Genomic DNA, 17,419 nt, shown 5'->3' on the forward strand with positions numbered 1-17,419 from the left:
CTGGTCTTGCTTCTGATCTGAACACTCAGAGCACTTCACAGCCTCTTTGCCTTTTCTAAGTGATTTCAACACCACCTTGAGCACCTAACCCTCCAAACTCTGCCCTAAAGCCTCAGTGTCTACATGGAAGTCTTCTCAGTGTCAAATGAAATCTTCTTGTGAAAAGTTCTTGCTGCTGTTTAACCACTGCACTCACCACCAGGCCCCTGGTTTCACACTCTGAAGGTCACACTGACTAAAGGCATGCCAGGAAAAGTGACTGTTTCTTCTCAACAGCCACTCGCTGATGCCCAGTGCATAGAAAGCTGGCTTCTGCTTTCACCAAAACCCTCTGAAGTTCCAGCTGACTCACGTGGGAATTGCACTCAGAGCAGAACAGCTAGAGATAAGCTCAGAGCAGCCCTGGAGCCTTTAGGAAGCACTGATCCCTAAGGTGCACATGTTAAAGCTCCTGCAACCTGATGCTCCTCAAACTTGGGTGACCCTTCAGAAGGGTTGTCCTTGCTGCTTCCCCTGGGGCAAGGCCAGCCGGCCTCTCCATAGAGCCATGTGATCTGCCCGTCTGACCATATGTCAGGGCCTGCTGGGAATGTGGTGAAGGCAATGCGTCACACAGCAGGGCCCTGTGAGGATTGCCACCGTTCAGGGGCTCTCCCCACTCTGGAGACCGTGAAATCCCCTTCATGAAGAAGAGGAACCTAACCAGGGCTCGCCTTGCTCCCGCTCACTGAGAGTACCATGCTGGTCACACCTCACCAGCACTGGGCACAGCACGCTGTGAGGGCAGGGGAGGCTGTGCCACTGGGAACCATCTTCTGGGCCTGGATGGAGACAGCAGGCAGCTGGGCTCTGCTTTCCTTCCTGCCTTGTGGCTCTGCATGGCCTCAGGTGCAGCTGTGCAAGCCCCCTTGGGCCTGGAAGCAGTCACCCAGCAACTGGGCTGTCCCAATGGGTACGAACATGGAGACTGAGTTGGAGGGATCTTCAGGGACCCAGCTAGTATGATGCCGAAGCACCTCAGCAAATGCATTTTCACAAGTGGCTTAAGCCCCCAAAAGTGGCTTTGAGAAGCCCACAGATGCTAAATTTACATCTTTGTCTGCTCCAAGATCCCTTTCCTGAGATCAGGGTTTTGAAGGGCTTCATGCCTCATTGTTGGCGCTAGTTTCCAGTGAGTGCCTTCTTCCCTCAGAAGTCCTCACACATCCCCATTTCTGGTGCATGAGGCAATGCCCTCCACCACCCAAAGAAGGAGTACAGTTCAGACCCATAGTAGCATCAGTGACTCACTGTTAAGCACTGTTCTTCAAGCAACTGAAACATCGGTGCGTTACCAGTGTTATTCTCATCCTAAACTGAAAACACAGCACCACACCGGCTACAAGGAGGAAAACTAACTCTATTCCTTCTAAAACCAGGACACAAGCATTCTCCTCTCATTTTGGGAGGATATTTGCAGTTCCTCCATTTCAAACAGTGACTTCTGGAGCAGTGTTGCTCTATCATGCGTCTTCCATATTAGTAATTAAACAGTCATTTTAGGATATGGGCATACAGCCATGTCTTTGTAATTTTCAAGAGAAAAGTCTCACATTCTACTTGTGATTATTTTTGGTGAATTTGGTGTACATTTTTTTTTTCCTTTTTATGTACTTCCCCTCTGCTTCATAGACAAGAATGCATCATGCTGCCTTTTGTATGGCTGCCTTTATGTCTCCATGCCCCAGCTCCTGTCTGCTACTAAACCAGCTTTGCATCGTGCATCACAATACCTGAAGCAACTTTGTTGTGCAGAGGGAAGCTTGGCACGCTCACTCACTGACACAGGACACTCGGTTCACCAAGACAAGGACACTGCTCATAAACCCTGCGCTGATGCCTTCCCCCATCAACCCACAGCAAAGCTTTTGTTGGACTTCCCACTGGGCCTTGTGGGTGAGCATGAGGCAAATGGCAAGTGCCCTGAGAGAGTGCAAGAAAACAGCATAGGGAAAAAAAAACAACAAACGTGTGTGCCTGTGTTTTGCAGGATACCAATAACAACGCCTGTATTGCTAAAAAGTATTTCTTGAAAGGTCACTCTGCACTGCTTGAGAAAGCATGAGGCAGCTCCGTGTCACTACCTATTCACCAACAATCACAGCAAGTCAAGATGAAGATATCTGACAACCCTGCAGTCACCTTTGTGTTGGATACATGAATCCAATGATTCCTCCAAGCTGAGGAAATGAAAACATGAATAAGCAGTGTGGCTAATCACATCGTCCATCATTATGAACAAAAGCAATAAAAAGAGGGCTTTTTGCTGACCGAAGCAAGAAACTGGAGTAAGCGTGTGCCAAGGCTGGATTCATAGTGCAATGGTTTAGTCTAGAGCAATGTATTTTCCCTATTCTCTTTTCTGTGTTGGCTCTGTTTCTGAATACAGTGTCGTCATGGAAAGGCTGAGGTTGGAAGGGATCTTAAAGCCCACTCAATCCCAACCCCATGCCCTGGGCAGGGCTGCCCCACACCAGCGCAGGATGCCCAGGGCCCCATTCAACCTGGCCTTGGGTGCCTCTAGGGGTGGAGCACCACAGCTTCTCTGGGCAGATGTGCCAGTGTCTCACCACTCTTTGAGTAAGAAATGAACAGTAGCCTGGATTTCAGACCATTGGCCTACCTTGCTGAGTTTCTTCAGATCATTGCCCAGGAATGTAATTGACAGCTGAAGACATCCTGAATGAGACTAATGCTGAATAAATCGCTCATTGCATCTTGGTTACAGGCACAGTTAAACCTAGCTGGTCATGGTATCTCAAAAGAGTGGAGGAGCAGAACTGCTCCAGAGACAGTACCCAATCTAAATACTCTTTATTACAATGAAGAGCAAGGTAAAGGCTGAGTTGATACCTTTGGAAACAACACAAAACAAAACACAGTCCTAGGGATGGGAGGCTGCTTGTGTGACCACATCAGGTATTTTTGCTTTAACTGAGCTTTGTTTGCTTTCATATCAGCATACAGCAAATATTGTGCTTGGGCTTGCTTGTATCTAACTTCAAATACAGTTCATTTTCTGGGTTCAAATGATCATCTTGGTTTTGTACATTCTGGGTTTGAGGTTCCACTTCAAAGAAGATGATATGCAAGGAGTTCAATTAAATCACAAAATGACTTGGGGAGGGTAGAGATCTTTACAACGGAGGAATAAAAGATGCTGAAAGCTAAACACAGAACATTAAAAAACCCACAAGATCTATATTACTTAAGTATTGATCGTTCCGTTCCCACTACCTACTACAAATTTCAATTAAAAATAAAATTGTCTGGGTTTTCTGTCCTTTTGTGTGGAAGCATCTTTGAGAACAGCAATGCAAAGCAGGAATTTAGATGACAGAGAAAAGGACTTAATGCAGGGAGCTTTGTGAAGTTTCACTTAAAACACAGATGCAGCTGCCACTGGCATTTCCCTGCTTTAAAGAAACTGGTCCACAACCGTTCTGGCATAGAAGTCCCTCAAGGCACATACAGCACTTTGGAAGGAGATATTTCAGGGGCTGTAGGTATAGCATGCCCTGTACAATGTGAAACATGGCTTTGTTTCCTTCTACCTTGATTAGTGAGTGGTAAGTTCTCAGCATAGACGTACTGAGCAGATGCTGATGAACTGCAGGTGGTTGAGAAAAAGTGGTGGTGTTGGTGGCCTCACAGTCTGAGTTACCTTCTTCTTTTTGATAAAGCGAAACTCACAGCCCCAAAGGAAAAAATATGAAGTGAACATGTTTAAAGGAGAATCCCACTTTTTAATTGCTTTTCCTTAAGCAGCAGCACAAACAACTTGCTTGTGTTGTTGAGTGGAGACCTGACTCTTCATTCACATTGGCGCCATGCAGGATTTTGGCTGTTTCCAAGAGCGAGTGAATGTGAGACTAAAATGAATGTGCAGTGGCATTTCTCTTTGACAAGAAGCAAGTCAGCCCTATTAGGTGTGCAGAAGAATGATTTAAAGGAAAAGGGGAAAAAAATCAAATAACAACAAAAACAGATCTGTGTTAACAAGGATTTTGAAGAAGAGTAAGAAAGGGAAGTAACAAGTACCTCCAGTCAGAATTTGTCCTGCTATCGGTTATCAGTCTTGCAAGTAAATGGATCACTGAATGCTTTCTGGCAGTTTTCAGAAACATGAAACACCTTCGTTGGCTGCACCACAAAATGCAGCTAAACTCATGTGCAGGGCAGAGCCAGGTGAGCAGGTTCAACCCACAGAGCAGACAGGACAGAGCACACTGCTCAGGTAGAGCAGCTGCCCTAGGCAGGAGGGAGATCATCCCTCTCCAAGCCTGGGGAAGCGACAATGTAGGCACTTACAGCCCTCCGTGGCAAGTGCTCCTTCCCTGCGGAGTCCAGTGGTCACAACGCCTTGTGTCCAAAGATGCTGACACTATTAGTAAAGAGCAAACAAACACCTTGATGATGTGGGATAAAACTACTAATTGTGATAAAAAAAAACACCACACAAGAGCCAAAATGCCAACAAAAGTCTGCAGAAAGCTTCATAAAGTTGTGACCACTTTAAAAAAGAGAAGCCTTGCTGTTGTAGAATCATCAAATCACAGAATCACTAAGATCACCGAGATCATCCAGCCCAACCACCAACCCATCCCCACCACGCCCACTGCCTACATCCCTCAGTGCCACATCCACACATGTCCCACCTGAACCTCCCCTGTTGTAACGTAAGGGCATTACTTCTCATCTTAATGCTTAAGGTAACCCAACTCTTAGACTGAATTACACTAACAGTATGTCAGTGTGTCTCCTCCTCATGCCTTTCTCCATTCTGGATCGCAGTACCTTTTGATGTTGCTACATAAGGAGTGGCAATCCACAACCGTCTAGTCTGTGGAATGACATTTGGTGCTTGGTGGAATGTAGATAGAAGAAAACATCATAGATGACATGAGAGCTGCTGCCAGGGACTGCTGAGGAAGCACACACGTAGACAGAGGGTTTCACGTGGTCAGCGTTTGGCTTTAACTCACCTCACACTGTCCGAAACAAAGCACTGGGAGCAGAAAGGGGAGATGTACCAAGGTGGGAAGGGACATTCTCAGTGGCAGTGGTGTGCTTCTGTCCTTTTGGTGGCATGAAAAATCTCCCCTTTGAAAGCACGCTGTCCACCTCGTTTCATTTCCATTTCTCTCAGACAGACTCTGAACACTCTCTGAACATTGTCTGACAGTTGACATCGGCCCACGGTGACTTCTGATGAGTGTAACAGCTGCAGCAGCTGTTGGCAGCTGATGGAGGTGGGATGGCCCGTTGCATTGACTTTAGCACCAAGCTGTTCTCTTCTGACGGTGAAAAAAGAGAGACCTCTGCATGCGTGGCTACCCTTGGTGAGCATGAACAGGAAGGATAGATACTCTGAAGGGTGACTTACTAGCATGGGCGAGTGCTTCTCCTTTTGAAGCAAAATAAAGTTCTTCACATTGCCAGTGATGCAAATTTAGCTATGCACACTTCGACCAAAGGCATTGCATGATAGAAAACACCAAGAAATTCCCTCACCACTAAGCATTACTCATTTTGTTACATAATTCTTTCTTTTTTTTTCTTTTTTCTTTTTTTATTTTTATTTTTTTGCTGTGGATTGGGTGAAATATATATATATACATAGTGCCTGCTATAAAAAAATAAAAAGAAAAGAAGAACAAAAGAAGATACACAACTGGCCATTGAGCTTATTTGCAGTAGTCGCTGTTCTTACTGTTGCTGTGTGGGAAGGCATCACTGGTTGCTGGTAGAGCAGGAACTGGCCACAGTAAAGGACTGTTTCCCTGCAACACTTCCACTCAGTCACAGGTCAGCCCCCTCCTTAGCACCTCTGTGTATTCTATTCAGGCCTCCCAGATCTGCCTGCAGTGCTCCCTGGCTCTCCCTCCTTGAAAAGCATGCAAATAGCTGCCAGTGTTTGCTGTAAGAGCGCACTGTCATAACTGCAGGAGTTTTCAAAGTTTCTCTAACTCTTTTCCCTTGGAGACAGGAGAATTTATCTGTGGCTATCTAACAGTATAAGACATAGAGAGGTGATGTGATTTCGTCTTGTAGAAGACAAAGCCCTGCTACATGTCCTTATTACTATGCCTGCCTTTCTGACGAGCTGGTGCTGTCTCTGATTGCCTTGGAGAAAAAAGCAAGAAAGAAATGGCCACTTGGTGGCCTTAAACCGTTACTCAAAGCACTGCAAGACAGATCTTGCTGTCACTGATCTCGGGAGGAGGAGCTTCTCCACTGGCTTCATGAGGGCAGAGCGTCTAGGCAATGAGCAAGCTGGTGTGCAGGTCCCGTCCATGCTGCTGTACTGCTCAAGCAGATGTGAACTGTGAGGTGTCCCTCCCCATCTACAAGTCTGTTTTAGTAAAGACTCAGAAAAGACAGCAGTAGAAGGAGCATGGACTGGCATGTACAGATATGACATGCTTCCTGGCATGGTGGTTCTTGAGTAATGGTAAATGCTGAGGTCAGGGGTGTTAAGAAAAGGTTCTACACCAGAGGCTGCCCAGGGCAGTGGTCTGGGACTCCCAGGGACTAGGAGACCTTCCAGAGTGGATGCTTAACTTGTGGAGGGGCAAATGAGGATCATAACTTACTGTCGGAGAAGCAGCAACACAAATTGACTTCATTAGGAAAAAAAAAAAGTCAAAATAGACACAGAACTCAGCAATGCCATTATTACTGCCTAAGGCTCATTTGGGAACCTGTATTACAAGGGCTGCTCCAGTTCTAATAGGGACTGCTTCTTTCTTCTTCCCTAAAGGGTCTCTGTGTACCAAGTTCCCATAACTTTGACAGGAGAGATTGAAAGGATCCTTTAGGGAATTCCCAATCTAGCATTACACTTTAAATTCTAACTGACAGAGACCATGTAAGATAGGTCCATAAGGCAGAACAAGGTTGTCCCAGCATGGAGAGGTTCTATGGAGAGTCACCTCCTACCTTGGTTTGGAAATGCACAAAGCAGCTCCAGGACACAGGATCAACAGCAAAGTAGATGTCTCCAATGAGCCATCTTGGGATGAGAATAAATGTAGGTACCGCTGAACAGCAGAAAGGGGCTGGTGTTATACATGTAGAGTTCAATATTTAAACTTGGTGGGCTAGCTTGACATTGTGACATTGGTCGGGGGTGGTGAGCAATTGTTTGTGCATCACTTGTTATACACATTCATATATATATATATATATATATTGCTAGTTATATATTTATATATATGAGCCCTTTTTCCTTTCTTTGTTTCATGTATAATATTTGCCATTTTTCCTGCCATCTCAGAAGATCCAGAACAAAGCTATACCTCACTGTTTTATGCAGCTCCTGAGAGCTCCTCCAGTTTTTCCATTCCATTCCAGGTGCTGCTATTTGCTTGTACTGCTTTCCCCCTGTAATAAAGCTGCAGGAAACCAAGAGACCAAAATTAAAGCCCTGCTTGGCTTCCTTCTAAAAACATCATTACACGTTTCTCTTACCTTCACTGAGCCAGGCCAATACAAACCTCGCTCTGATCATATTATCTGGTACTACTATTAACCATCAGTCTTAACAACCATGCACTGTGATTGTCAAGACACAGCAAGAAAAACTGAGAATAATTGGCATGAACTCTAGAAGATCATAGGAAAAAAACTAAGTTGAACGACAACCCAAAGTCAGACGACGACTGAGATCTTTTCTACTACATTTTGTGTGTTACTTTCAAAGAGGTTTCCACTGGGCATCTGCTTAAATCAGACAAGCGTTCTGTTTGCTGCCCAGGCTATCCAGTGCCTGTAGGATTTCAAACACACCAAGTTGCTGGAAGTTCTTTTGAAACCTTAAGGTTTGGCTGTACTTCGTCACTACGTTCATTAAAACAAATACTACCTCTCTAGGATGCGCTCTTTATCAAATCTTCCCACACCAATCACCACCGACAGGTGGAGGAGGAGGTATGCCATAGCACAGGCCATCCTTTCTCTCCACATCTTTTCTCCTTTGCATCTGCAGGGGTTGGTAAAAATCATCCCTGAAACATATAGCTCCCATTTCCTAAATACACAGCAACATGTGGCAGACCAAGAATATTCATCATCCCCTTTTGGAGAACATCTAAAAAGCAAAATCGGCGTTTCTAGTCTCTCACCCTGCCCCTTCTCAAACAAACGTGCTTCTTAACTGCAGTCTAGTGCTAGTTACAGAAGTTCCTGCTTGCTTTAGCTGCAACGGATGGCTTAAAAGATGCACTGCCCCTCTGCTCCCCTTCTCCACGCAGTATGTACACTGGTGGAAATTCTGTTGCTTAGAGATTCATGGGACTTCATGAAAGAAAAAAAAGAGATCAGAATATGGCCTAAACTACTGCTAATGCTTTTCTTCTGTGGCCCACAAAGCGTTCTTGTAACCAAAGCCACAGAAAGGAGGTATTTTTAAACAAGCGTGTGGATTAATTCACTGATTACTGTCTCTTCCTCCCCATTATTGCTTCCCATCAGAGCAGGCAAATTACTGTCGGAGCAGTCACCAAATGGTGCTCTCCTACACTTACCTCAGCTCTTTCTGCAGCCCAGCCCTCACATGGGTTGTTTTCAGCTAAGTAAGTTGTTTAGTTCCTGAGTACCCTAGTATATGTGCTTCATGTTAAAGTTGGATAAGACTTGGCCTTGTCGAATTGAAGAACAGCACAGAGTTCAGCTACCACCTTCACTCAGTCTGGACAGGAGGGAGGTACAGAGGGACTAAGACAGTCCTAACCAGTGCTCGGTAACCAGAGAGACTGAGGAGGCACTGTCCACCAGAAGACAATCTTCAACATGCAGTTGAGATCTGCTTTGGTCTGAAGTTAAAGGGAACTTTTCCACTGAGGTGGCCACAGCAGGAGCTGCAAAGCTTCCCCAGCCTTTTGAAATCCAATGTGCTTGACTCAAGGTACCGAGGCTCCCAAATCTCTTGAACTGAGGAACAGAGCACAAATCCCTACACACTGCCATCCACCAGAATTGACCCGAGAAGCACAGCTGACTGCATTTCACACAACTGCAATTCAGAGAATAACAGCCAAGTCAAGGGGGAGTCCCTTTCTCTGCTGCCTGGAGTTTCCAAATTGTCTTTGGAAATGAATCAAATTCACGTCTTCCATGAAACAGTCCAAAAGCAGCAGCTGCTGCCTGGACAAGGAGGCACTATTTTTGTTCCTCCTCCAGCTCTCATCCGCCAGAAGAGCTTTTATTAGATGTGTTCTCCATATGCACTCTCTTTCCACAAAAAAAAAAAACCTAGGGGAAAATCAGGACATCACTCTTTCTAGCATATGAAGCATATATCAAAAGCATATGAAATAGCAGAGATTCCCTTTCAATTTATTCCTTTTTTTTTTTTTTAGTCTGCAGACTCCTTTCTGCAGTGCACGGAACACCTCAGCACACACATCACAGGTCCTTCTTGTATTACCTTCAGGTACTCTGATGCTTTTATGTTTTCTGTGTATTACTTCTCCTCCCCTTGCCCCTATCCCTCCTAACATCATGGCCACATGGTGTATTCCTACAGTTTTATTGTTATCTGAGATTTTATGTTCAACAGATGCACCTATGGAATGAATTTTGTCTAGAGCCGTCACAATCAGAACTCGTCTGCAACTGTTTCTTTTCACTCCTTTTTCCAGGTAGAAATAACATCTGCACTTCATGTAATTCAAGTTCTATTATGGCACCAAGGGAACAATACCTGGGGGATTCTTCCCTCTTGCCATCAACTCCCAACACTTGGCTGCACAGTGCTCCTATGCAGGTGGTTGATCCACTGATTGGTCTCCAAAAATGCCTAGCAATCACTCGTGAATGTCAGAGGGTGCCATATTTTCCATATGGAGGAATTCAGTGACACTCCTTTCCTTCATATGCACTTCCATGTCAGACACCATGTTGTCCGACTGCCCCTCTGCTGCCATCTGTCCCACAGCAACAACATGTGGCGGAATATTGGTAGGAAGGTTCAACCTCTACTGCCATACCACCAGCATCTGCCTCTAATGTCATGGGCCAACACCGTAAAGCAGGAGGCATTACATTCGAAGCAGCCCTCATACAATAAAACATAGACAAACTAAAATCTGTTCCCTGGGTGAGGACAGAACATTACTACTAAACATAGCAGCGAAATGGTTAAACGTACAGGAGCTGGGTCACACGGCAAATTAGAGCTGTATTTAAAGCCCTACTGAGAATTAAGTGTGAAAAAAAGCTGTTTCTGTCCCATACGATGTCTCCAGGGGGTTCTACAGAAACACACTAAGGTGCAAGGTCACCTTCATGCTGTCTAACATTTTCCAGAGACAATCACCATTTTCCCTCCTCCAGTACAATCATCTTGAGATGGTGTAAGGACCAAGCTCATCATCAGGTTATGAGAACATCTGAGGACGTGCTTCGCCCTCTGGCTCCCTCAGTTCAGCGTGTGGAGGGACAGTTTTACACGAATCAAATCAGAACTCACAACAGTTATATATAACACTGAAGACGACAAAATGTGTGCTTGAGATCAACAGTATGGCACCAGGGTTGCAGCATAGTTCATTTTTACATTTGATTTGGACAAAAACCGCCACAGAGAGGTGCTGGGGGGTCAGAAAGAAGCCAGAGCGACAGTGCGTTTTTCATTTGGAAGTTGTTTTTCCTTGGGGACAGAAGGAAACCTCCCCTAAAACTTAGAAGAGAGTTTTGTAATGGGCAGGAATGACATTTTAAAGACATTCTCTGGCTCACTGCTGCTACAGTACGTATTTCTGACACAGCATTGGAGAAATGAGGTAATTATTGATGCAGGCCTTCTATAGCGAGCTGCACTGAAGTCTTACAGAGAAATTAAAGAGAAGGGGGATGAACTGAAGAGCCTCAGTGTAACAGCGACTTAACTGAAGAAGCAGTAACGAAACATCTTGACAAAATAGCATCTAACACGTTCAAAGCTATCTATGGAGGTATTAGAGCTTCAGCTGGGAACATTATTAATTGCATCTCAGATATCCCAGAGGAAACATCCACACATACCCAGCAGCCCAGAAGCAAGCAAGAGCTGGCAGGGAGAAGAGAAGGCAGGAAGAAGAGTCCCAAGCCCCACTTTGCTTGAGCACGATGCCTTTGTGAGGAGGGCACCCTCTGCACAGTCACAGCTCAGCCCTCCAGCAATGAGTAAAGCGGCCATCAGATTTGGCTACTTAGGCATAACTGACTCCATTTTCACACTGGGGCTTGGGGTTTTTTTGATGGGTTTGAATGACACTACCTCTGCTAGGAGGGTAATTCTGGCAAACCAGAAATTCTGTGTTATCTGTGGGAATTTAAACGGGGCTTTTTCCCACTTAGACTTTTTACACTTGTTCTGGCATCACCTCCTACCATTTATATCATCTTCCTCAGACAGCCTCGAGCCTTAGCTTAGTGTAAGCCACATTTTGCAGTGAACCAAGTCTGTACAAGACCAGTGTCTTAAGAATGATAGATAAATAAATAAATAGGTTTCCTACCTATTCTGTTGTGATGATGGGCCAGCAACAAGACAGCAACAAGCAAATCTTTTGGGACTAGTATCAAAGAGATGATTGCTCTGTAGATTCTTGAACTCACCCGTGTGAGCCTGGTGAGGAGATGAGAAGTCTCAGTCAATCTGTGTGCAGGAGAAAAGCCATCTAAATACTCCAATCAGTCAGTGTTACGCTTACTGTACCTGCAGGGATACAAACGGTGCCCAGAAGGCTGTCATAGACCGCTGCTAATTTCAAGAAATCCACAAGCAGATCAGCTGTTAACATTTACTTTTATTTGTAAAAAAACTGTAGAACGTATTAAATACAAACATTTGGAAAATGCAATCAAGGCTTTGCTAAGATGCCCAGGAACAGGAAGACGGAGTCAAGAAGCTTACCAGGTTTAGCGCTTTCAAAGTAGTTGAAATACTATAATTGTTCACTGACTTCCTTATAGACAGTGGCCATTACAGCAACCAATGTTATGACTGTCCTTTAAAAAAAGCCCAAACTGATATGATTTGCCACATCTTCCCAATCAACCAAAAGATGTAAGGAAGCAACTCTTTCCAGGTTAAAAATCAGGGTAATATATATTAGTGTATTTACCCATTACCTACATCGTATAACATTTGCTTATAATCACACACGGATATCAAGTTTACAAAAAAAAACTGAAAGATTATACATTTCAAATCTGGATGTCCAATAAAGTGTTATAAACTTTACACATTTTCCAGTGATCATCACAAGGAGAAGAATGTTTGGAAGTACAGAAACAAAATAACTCAATGCATCATCTACACCGTAAAGGCCAACTATTAAGATGTGGACGGGGGTCTAGTCACGTTCCAGATACCTGGATAGTTCTGCTAACTGCCACTGAAAGGCTGGTTGGAAGACAAATCCTGTCAAGTATTCAGTGTTTGCCCCTTTCCCTTTCTAGAAAAAGCCAGAGGTGGGAATTGTAGCTACTATCTCTTCCGTACTCTATGGAAATAAAAGAGTAAAGTACCCCTCTGCTCCCTACACAGAGGAAACAGATTCAAGTTCACTCAGACCACCGCTCCTCTTCTGTCACCTTGAAATGAGGTACTCAATACAAAGAGTCCACTTAAGATGTAGGAGCAAGAGCCTACAGAAAATACCTCCCGTCTTTTAAAAAGAGAGAAGCACGTCTGCTTAATAACAATATGGCATTTCCTCTGTCTTCCTGCTTTACCCTGTATCTGCTTTCCAGTTGCAGCATAATGCACACTGATATGGCTATATGGCCCTAAATACAAATTCAGCTTTTTACAAAAAGTCCTGTTTCTGGGACTGACTCTTTGGGGATAATCAAACTACTTTAAAAAACCAATGCAGAATAACCTTGGACGTACAGACAGTATCACGTCTCCCATCCTGCCTAGTATTTGCCAGAGCAAAAAAGCTGCCAACTTATCAACACTCACACCATTACTACTGCAAGGACAAGCGTCAAATCTGTTAACAGAGAGCGTACTGTTGGTAGTCCCCTACAGGATGGATTGACTGGATACCTGCAAGAGAGTAAGCGGAATACTTCTGGCAGCTACCCTCCAGGGACAAGCGGATATTACGCTACTAACTTATTGTGAGAGGGCTGAACAAATGGAGCACCATCCTGAGCATATATTAGACCCTGTTGTCACAGAAAGCCTTTTGCAATTAACACGGTCACTCTCAGAGCACAGGGGGTGCTGCCAACCTGAGCGCTGCTGCGCTAGAATTCATGAACGCTACTCACTTGCAGATCAAGCTCTTTGAGAAACATCACATACTTCTGTTACCATGCCAACACAGACCATGTGTTGCTGGATATCCCAAACAGGTAGTGGTTCATTTAGCTACCAGCTTGAAAACAAAAATTCCAGCACCTTTCCCAAGCCCAACAGCTTCCTGTTAACATCAGCATGATTTTCCTGCTCCTGCTGTGTTCAGTACACTGGAAGCACTTGTGCAATGAGAGCTCTGACTTGGATTTGGATGAAACGGTCAGGCCAGTTCCACCCCACTCCTTCTTTCTCTTTTCAATCATTATTGATACACAAGATCTGTATTTCAGAAGATGTAACACATGTGTTATGAAGATATTTAACAAGGCCAGAATTCACCTGACCCCAAAAAGCACTGCTCCCATCCATAGAATTCACTGCCACTCCAAGCAAGCAGGAAATCACATGAAGAGGAATTTTGCATAAGGATGGGAGGGTCAGAGTACCAAAGCAACTGAAAGAGACGACAACTGTATTTAGCATGCTGACTGCCTCACTCAGTGCTCAGCTTTTAACATGATACACATCACAAGCTGAAACAAATGAGTTTTGTTTTTGCTTTTCAATACCCTGACTAACTATTTGGATTTATTTTTATTATTTTTTTCAATCTTCAAGAAAAATAAGCCTTTCATCCTTTGAACCAAAGGCAAGAAGCCGTTAGCTCAGCATCAATGGCCCTCCCCATGATACCACTGCAACCCAATACACCGCCCAGCATCTGTGGTGACATATTTGAAGTTACACTCTTGGAATGCACCTGAGTCAGGCAATGACTCCACTCTAGCAACACACCGTGTTACCACAGGCAGTGTACGGCCTCTTGTTTGAACCTACCTGAAAACAATTTACAAATGCATTCCTACTGATTTGATCACAGCAAAATACAGGGTGGTTTTTAAATGGCAGAAAGCCAAATTCAAACAACTCTACTGTGAAACACGGGTGATTTTAAAAGAAAACAAACTTCTCAGATACAGACATTTGTGAAACACGCACACCCTCACACACTCACACACATTACTCAGTGCCAGATTAAGATTACACAAGGCCATTTTCAAGGTTGCATTTACAACCACAATGACAAGTACAGCATTTTTGAGGTAGCTGAAGTCAAAGAGCAAACCACAGCACAAGGAAAGAAACAGGTGCTCGCACTCACACCAAGCCCACTCTTTGGAGACACGTTATCACGTGTGCAGGGGCATGTGTCGAAGAGGCATGTGTTCCACAGGGAATGAAGATCAGTGGCATCGGAGACCTGACTAACTACACTCCAGAGAAGTTTATGTTGGGAGATCCTAAGCACAACCGAGGTACATGGCTTAAATCACTGCGTATCAGCTGAACTGCGGTGGCAGTTTGTGTTCTCTGTCTGCGGGAGTTCTGCCGACAGCTCTGTCTCACGTGCACTGAAGCAAGTACAACTGTGGCAGTTGAAGATGTTATTACTCAGAGCTGTCTGCCCCACTTCTCCCCTAGCTGTTACTGTTGGTAGAAAGGTGCATGTACATATCTGACCTGCCCCAGTTTACAGCCTAGCGTTCGAGCACAAGTCCGTCCACAGGGTATTACTTGACAATGGACTGTGAACAGTAGACTTACTTGAGTTCCCTTCTTCAGGTGCAATAATACATTTGCCACGTTAAAAGTGCAGAGATGTCAAAGTGCCAAAGCTTGAATCACTAGAGTTCATCTCTCAGAGCCCTTTGCTAGCCTACAACAAAAGAAGTTGAGCTAACCTCACAGCAAATGCCAGGCTATGTAGGGATAACAGCTGTGGCTGACGGACTGGCTCAGCCACAGTAATTGGATCTTGTCTCTGAGCGTACAGAGAGCTAGATCCTGCCTGAATTATAAAATCGTGTTAAACACATTCATCCACACACACATAATGTACAATTTTCATCAAGAAGCTTTCTACAAATCAATTGTTTGCATGATTACTGTCGAGTCTTGAAGATGGGATAGAAATTATGGCAAAATATTCTTCAAAGGTAGAGAGAAAAATTCAGCCTTCTACAACTAGGTCTCTGTTGTGTAGTTGTTGTACGAGAGAGATGGCACAGATGAGAAGTTGTTATTCCACTGTCTTCCTCCAGTACTCTGCTGCAATTCCGCCTGCTCCTTGTACTTGCTCAGAAGATTTTTGGCTTCTTGCAGATCCTGAAAAGAGTTTTCCCCATATTCTTCTTTCAGCCACTGCCTGAACTGCAGAGATTAAACAGACAGATACAACATGATGAAGCAATATCAGGTGGCATACGCACAAGTAACATTCCCTCCGGCCCTACAGATTTTCAAGAGCCTTTAAGAACACAAGCAATCTAAAAAAACATGCAAATACTGCATATCCTACAAAAGGAGCACAGAATGAATAGACAAAGGAACACATATGAAATCAGTGAGATCCCTTACATTCTCTAAAATGAAATACTTGCTTAACAGCTTGGCTGACTAGAGTAATCCTGAATAAGGTACATCCACTGGGAAAAGACATCCTAGACTTGTACACGCACGTATAAGCAATGAGATAATTAAGTGTGGACACTAGCATGATCAGCCCAAGTCACAACAAGCTTACAGAACTACTAAAGGTTAAAAGATCAGAAAGCGAAACACTAATATGTCTTTTTCATCCTGATCTAACTAACACCGGTAGTAGAAATTGCACTGCAGATACTAGAAAAGGTAACCAGTAGGAAGAAAAAGACCAGGAGATCTAACAGCTATAGCATAGGATCCTCTATGTTACTGACATAAATGACTGACTGGTATACACACCAAGGACCAGAGTCACTTGAAGAGGAGGGAACAATGTAGGGGAAGGGCAACGATGCTGGGGCATCTTCCCTGTGATTTCCTCAGCTTCCTGCAGTTTTCAGCTCAGGTACTTTTAGACACTGAGGCAACAACTTTGTGCTTGACACAAAAAAATGCACATTTCTTCTGCCACATATTTTTGAATCCACATATTTTTGCCAGCATCATTCACAAGTACCTGTTAAATGATTTTATCTGATTGGGACCAACCAGTTGATACCTCCACCTCGCATTGCAAGGAAGAAAGAAAATCACATCTGTTCACCTCCTCTATTCCGCTCAGTTTCATAGATCTTTGTCAGATTCTTCTCTATCATTTCTTTGCCAGCTGAAGATCTGAATCTACTTAAGTCACTCATAACAATTTTTGTTGCTCTTTACCATAAAAGCAGCAAAAAGATACAGACCACAGTTGCTCTGTTCCAGCAGAGATAATACTCCTGTGAATTTTTAAAAGCCTTAACTTCCACAGCTTTATTCGGTTCGGGGATTATGGACTTTAGCTGTAAAGACCATCTACTTAAACACTGTGAGGCAAGACCTACACAGAGTTATTGTCTCCTATTCCTTAAAGACCATGATAATACTAAGGAAAATCTGAAGCCTCAGACCTCCACCTGGAAATCTGGAATTACTGCAAACTACGCGATTACCTCAGCAACTAAACCCCTCACATAAGACCAAGATCTAAGGGACTTTATCCCAGAAACCCCACAGGATATCACTCTGAATAGACTTAGCAAAACACCGACAGTGCTGAAATCAGAAAGAAAAAAAAAGGTTCACACCCTTTGCAGATGGCAATATTCCACTGAAATCAGGTGTGTAAACAGACACCTGCTAAGGATGTGGTTGTTATTAAGAGACACTAGGAAACTACAGCCCAGCCAGTGACTACAGGTGGATATTTCTTTTTGCAAGCTACTGCCTCCCCCTCAGCGAAATAGGCTGAATGTCCTGTCCATCATGGATGAAAAAAAAGACGTTACTGTCTTTATCAGGCTATTTGCATATAGCCTTAATTGTCATTGCTGTTTGCCCAGACCAATTTGCCCAGAGCAGAAATGACTGTAAGGGAGGAAGGAGACAAGGCTGGAAAGTCCCCCTCTGACTTTTGCCTCTTAAAAAAAAGATAATCAGTTAACTCTATCATTTACAAACGATCCAGGAAACGTTCGGTTAAATATTAAAAAACAAACCTCAAAATATTTACAGTTGCAAGCTGCATCATGCAAAACAAATGGTCATTTCTGATCT

The 17,419-nt window shown here is 44.0% G+C and overlaps 1 protein-coding gene across 2 annotated transcripts in view; it reads right to left on the bottom strand.

Moving 5' to 3' along the window:
- Positions 1-11,814: 11,814 nt before the first annotated feature.
- DUSP22 (dual specificity phosphatase 22) overlaps positions 11,815-17,419 on the bottom strand; it is a 38,946-nt gene continuing 33,341 nt past the window's right edge. For both annotated transcript variants that reach the window (XM_072329973.1, XM_072329972.1), the window contains one exon: positions 11,815-15,550. In XM_072329973.1, the coding sequence (XP_072186074.1) occupies positions 15,365-15,550 (186 nt within the window). In that variant the 3' untranslated portion in view covers positions 11,815-15,364. The remainder of the gene's footprint in view (positions 15,551-17,419) is intronic.

Source organism: Excalfactoria chinensis, chromosome 2, assembly GCF_039878825.1.
Source record: "Excalfactoria chinensis isolate bCotChi1 chromosome 2, bCotChi1.hap2, whole genome shotgun sequence".
Lineage (NCBI taxonomy): Eukaryota > Metazoa > Chordata > Aves > Galliformes > Phasianidae > Excalfactoria > Excalfactoria chinensis.